We start from the raw sequence: 3916 nt of genomic DNA on the forward strand, positions 1-3916 counted from the left end.
ATCCTGTCTAGAATAATAGACTGTGTNCTGTGTTTCAACCTTTTCTTGTTTTTGCAGGTACAACTTTGATTGTTTTGCTTGTAGTCAATGTGTCTCATGTACAGCTGCTTTGTAACAATGAAAATTGTAAAAGCGCTATATAAATAAAGTTGAGTTGAGTTGAGTTGAGTAAGGAGATCTTGAACTTTCCCTCCTTTGCCATCTTTATGTTGCTGTCTGTTGGGTCAGCTAGACGACCTTCTCACCTGAGGCACCCCAAATCTTTTCAAACACTTTGTCATAAGTCTGTCTAGTTTTCATTTCAGGTGAAAGTCTCTCTAGGAGGTCTGTTTTTGAGCCAATGGAATCAATGCCACATTCCTTGCACAGCTTCCTTATCACTGATACCTAAAAATCCAATCAAAATACAGTGGCAACAAAAATAATCTTACATCCTACCTGACAAAGACAAACCTGGCGCTAGTTGTAGAAATGAGAAATAAAATGTACTTTACCATTTTCTTATAAAGCTCATTTTTAAGCCTATCTTCAGAGACAGTTATATCACAAATCTCAGCTTCTTTGGGTTGGTGGATTTTCTCAAACTCTGTGTTGAGACACTGATTGGACTTGCGTGTATGTCTTCCAATCCACGGTGCCCAGAATTGGTAATTGGGGTGAACAGTGAAGGGGTTGTCGCTCTGTCCTTAAATAACAACAGGAAAACAAAATGTTACAAAAATGTTGTAAACAGCATACAGCATAACACATGTCAAGAGGAGGCATATAAAATAAGAGACTTACTTTTTACAAAGCCACGACCAATCATTTGCAGGGCCAGTGTCTCCCAGAAGTCTTCCATATCCACGTATCCGTTAAAATTCTTTTGGCGGTGGTTTGATGTCACTTACTAATAACATAAAGAAAGCCAAAATATTATTAAGATTATGTATATAATGGAAATCAATAGATAAAAGCCTGCTGCTGGAAAACATGCACATGCTACGTCAATTGACCTGGAAAGCATTATTTGCCCCAAGCACAGAATATCAATTTGGTCCATGGAAGCACACTTACCTTGAATATGTTTTATTGTGCAGCACATTGGTCAACCTCGGTTGAGTTAAATAGTGCTATATAAATAAATTTGACATTGACATTGACTTACATGACATATTGAATTCTCCTTTTCTGTGGAGATCCATTATTACAACGGCTGGATGATCCCCACATGTCACACAAGAGTATTCATACTCGTGTTTAGTGAGTGCCTCAAAATGAAGATAGGCGTGGAGCACTGTTTTAGCTGGAGGAAACTGTTCCCTTATCGTGAGCTCCAGACACTCAACCACTCTTCCAACAGCAGTGTGGACCTATGATTTAAGACAAACAATGATAATTGCTATGCACTTATAGAAAAACTTTGCAAGGCACTACTGTATTTTTACGTAAGGTAATGGTAAATTTGTTTTAGATAACCTGACCCGTAGCATGTTTCGAATATGCAGGCAAAAGGGGAGGTCAAGGATGACACTGTCATTAAAATTGTGCAGGCCATCTTTCCACTCCTGATACCTGTAGTGGATTCCACATTGGTGGCAACATTTTGAGTAAGTAGAAACATCTGAAAAATAAAATGTTATAAAATTGAGTCGTGATACAATGTCATTTAGTACATATTCAGAACTAGTGCTATTTTATAAATCCTTAGAATTATAGACATAAATCCCAGAAATAATTACCATGGATAATTCTTGTATTTGTAAAAATGTTGGCTTTTGATGTTATGAGCAGAGGGTCTGATAAGGGTACATTTCCAGCGCATCTATGGCAGAACATCTCATCAGGAATGAGGCTGGTAGGGTATGTGCTTGAAAATGAAGGCAAGCGCAGGTGCTCAGGAAGAACAGCAGGGATGGTCTTCTTGTTCAAGGTGTAGCGAATCATCGATTCCAGCTCTTTTGTTTGGGGGGTACAGTAGACCTGCATCATCAACATGTTCATTAATTGGACTGGCCTGATCTGTGCTTTGAACTGTCCTGAATAGCTGACGCTCAGTCTGGAAAAGGTGCCATTTCGCAATGTATTTATGGAGGCAGGATCTTCTTGACCTGGCACAAGGGCAATGCCAGGAGTTCTGCTTCACATCGTATGTGACCATTATTCTTCCAAGTTGAGCATAATATGATGCATGTGGCTCATAGACAGGAATGCACCTCTTGGAAGATGGTGTTGTAACCCTTGTTGCTACAGACAAGGGTTTGCTGTCTTGGGTGGCCACTTTTTGTCTTTGTAGGCAGTCTGTCTTTCTTTCATTTCCAATCCATTTTAATCTGTCAGGGTACTTTCAGACAGAGTAGGAGCATCAGCATAGGATGCACAGTAGTCTAGTGACCTGAGGTGATAGCATCTGTAGTGGCTAAGTCCACTTCTCCTAGCTAAGTCGATGTCAACTTGACAGGTTGGCAACTCACATCTGACATTCTGCTCTGCTCCCCAGACTTTGTAAACAACATGGACCGGAACAATTGTAGAAAGAAAATGTTTCTGGACTGCATAGACACCATTAGCTTGGTCTATGCAGTCAGAATAAAGGTGATGATACGTAGCTGTGGTTGGATAAGGGATCTACTGATGAGTGGCACAGCAGGCATGTTGGTGGATGTAGCTGTGGTCAGAGGTGGCTCAGTGGGCATGTTGGTGGATGTTGCTGTGGTCAGAGGTGGCACAGCAGGCATGTTGGTGGATGTAGTTGTGGTCAGAGGTGGCTCAGTGGGCATGTTGGTGGATGTTGCTGTGGTCAGAGGTGGCACAGCGGGCATGTTGGTGGATGTAGCTGTGGTCAGAGGTGGCTCAGTGGGCATGTTGGTGGATGTAGCTGTGGTCAGAGGTGGCTCAGCGGGCATGTTGGTGGATGTAGCTGTGGTCAGAGGTGGCTCAGTGGGCATGTTGGTGGATGTAGCTGTGGTCAGAGGTGGCACAGCGGGCATGTTGGTGGATGTAGCTGTGGTCAGAGGTGGCTCAGCGGGCATGTTGGTGGATGTAGCTGTGGTCAGAGGTGGCACAGCGGGCATGTTGGTGGATGTAGCTGTGGTCAGAGGTGGCTCAGCGGGCATGTTGGTGGATGTAGCTGTGGTCAGAGGTGGCACAGCGGGCATGTTGGTGGATGTAGCTGTGGTCAGAGGTGGCTCAGCGGGCATGTTGGTGGATGTAGCTGTGGTCAGAGGTGGCACAGCGGGCATGTTGGTGGATGTAGCTGTGGTCAGAGGTGGCTCAGCGGGCATGTTGGTGGATGTAGCTGTGGTCAGAGGTGGCACAGCGGGCATGTTGGTGGATGTAGCTGTGGTCAGAGGTGGCACAGCAGGAATTGTAGGTGAAGTGGCAGTCAAATGTGGCACATCATAAATGGTGGATGAAACAGTGCTGGTCAATGGTCCATTGCTGTTCTTACATCTTGTAAGGTGGTCCACAAAGTTGTCACGTCGGAATACAATTAAAGAACAATATACACAATGGTAATGTAATTTTGTCTGACAGCCTAAACCACATCGGTGTATTGTATAATCTGAAAAAAGAAATTCAATCACACCTTACTCACATTTTAACTTCATGTAATCAGCTTGATGTTTCAGATTAAGATAGCAGTAGACAGAACAACTTTAATGTAAATTATTTGTAAAACGTACATGCCACATGCTCTGATAATATTTAAATTACTTTGGTTGAGAAATACTAAAAAATATACATCAATCACGTATGTATTTAACATCAGCATTCCATTATTATAAAAACAATTCACAAATATGTTACCGTCATGGACAACTGCCCTTGAAAAGTGAAGCTGAAGATGAGTCTGTACTTTACATTTCTTTGAGGGTTTGTAAAAAGAAGTACTGCAGAATGGACAGTGGTACAGGGAACAGCAGGAGGTGCATTT

General features: G+C 42.6%; 2 protein-coding genes across 4 annotated transcripts; one reads left to right on the forward strand and one right to left on the reverse strand.

Moving 5' to 3' along the window:
* Window positions 1-27: 27 nt before the first annotated feature.
* LOC130551992 (uncharacterized) lies at window positions 28-1983 on the reverse strand. 2 transcript variants are annotated; one of them, XR_008962664.1, is made up of 5 exons: window positions 1459-1703; window positions 1148-1352; window positions 784-889; window positions 495-685; window positions 28-387 (listed from the first exon to the last, which is right to left on the reverse strand). XR_008962664.1 is itself a non-coding variant. In XM_057330075.1 (5 exons), exons 1-4 carry the CDS (start codon window positions 1981-1983, stop codon window positions 855-857), a joined length of 642 nt encoding a protein of 213 aa, XP_057186058.1. In that variant the 3' UTR covers window positions 28-685; window positions 784-854. The 2 variants fall into 2 exon arrangements, 1 of the variants encoding a protein (XP_057186058.1); XM_057330075.1 differs by adding an exon at window positions 1722-1983 and having other exon boundaries at window positions 28-685; window positions 1464-1603.
* Window positions 1984-2493: 510 nt separating this feature from the next.
* LOC130551990 (mucin-19-like) lies at window positions 2494-3766 on the forward strand. 2 transcript variants are annotated; one of them, XM_057330071.1, is made up of 2 exons: window positions 2494-2659; window positions 2870-3761. In XM_057330071.1, exons 1-2 carry the CDS (start codon window positions 2494-2496, stop codon window positions 3382-3384), a joined length of 681 nt encoding a protein of 226 aa, XP_057186054.1. In that variant the 3' UTR covers window positions 3385-3761. The 2 variants fall into 2 exon arrangements, with proteins under 2 accessions (XP_057186054.1, XP_057186055.1); XM_057330072.1 differs by having other exon boundaries at window positions 2624-2743; window positions 2828-3766.
* The last annotated feature ends 150 nt before the right edge of the window (window positions 3767-3916 follow it).

Source organism: Triplophysa rosa, linkage group LG3, assembly GCF_024868665.1.
Source record: "Triplophysa rosa linkage group LG3, Trosa_1v2, whole genome shotgun sequence".
Taxonomy (NCBI): Eukaryota; Metazoa; Chordata; class Actinopteri; order Cypriniformes; family Nemacheilidae; genus Triplophysa; species Triplophysa rosa.

Excerpts from the sequence above, each read along its gene's own strand:
- LOC130551992 (XM_057330075.1), bottom strand. The coding sequence starts at position 1,983 with ATGAACATGTTGATGATGCAGGTCTACTGTACCCCCCAAACAAAAGAG. Across the intron at positions 1,604-1,721 it reads AAATACAAGAATTATCCATG|ATGTTTCTACTTACTCAAAA; the intron begins GTAATTATTTCT and ends TTTATTTTTCAG. Across the intron at positions 890-1,147 it reads AGGAGAATTCAATATGTCAT|TAAGTGACATCAAACCACCG; the intron begins GTAAGTCAATGT and ends TTATGTTATTAG.
- LOC130551990 (XM_057330071.1), top strand. The coding sequence starts at position 2,494 with ATGGACCGGAACAATTGTAGAAAGAAAATGTTTCTGGACTGCATAGAC. Across the intron at positions 2,660-2,869 it reads GGATGTAGCTGTGGTCAGAG|GTGGCTCAGCGGGCATGTTG; the intron begins GTGGCTCAGTGG and ends CTGTGGTCAGAG.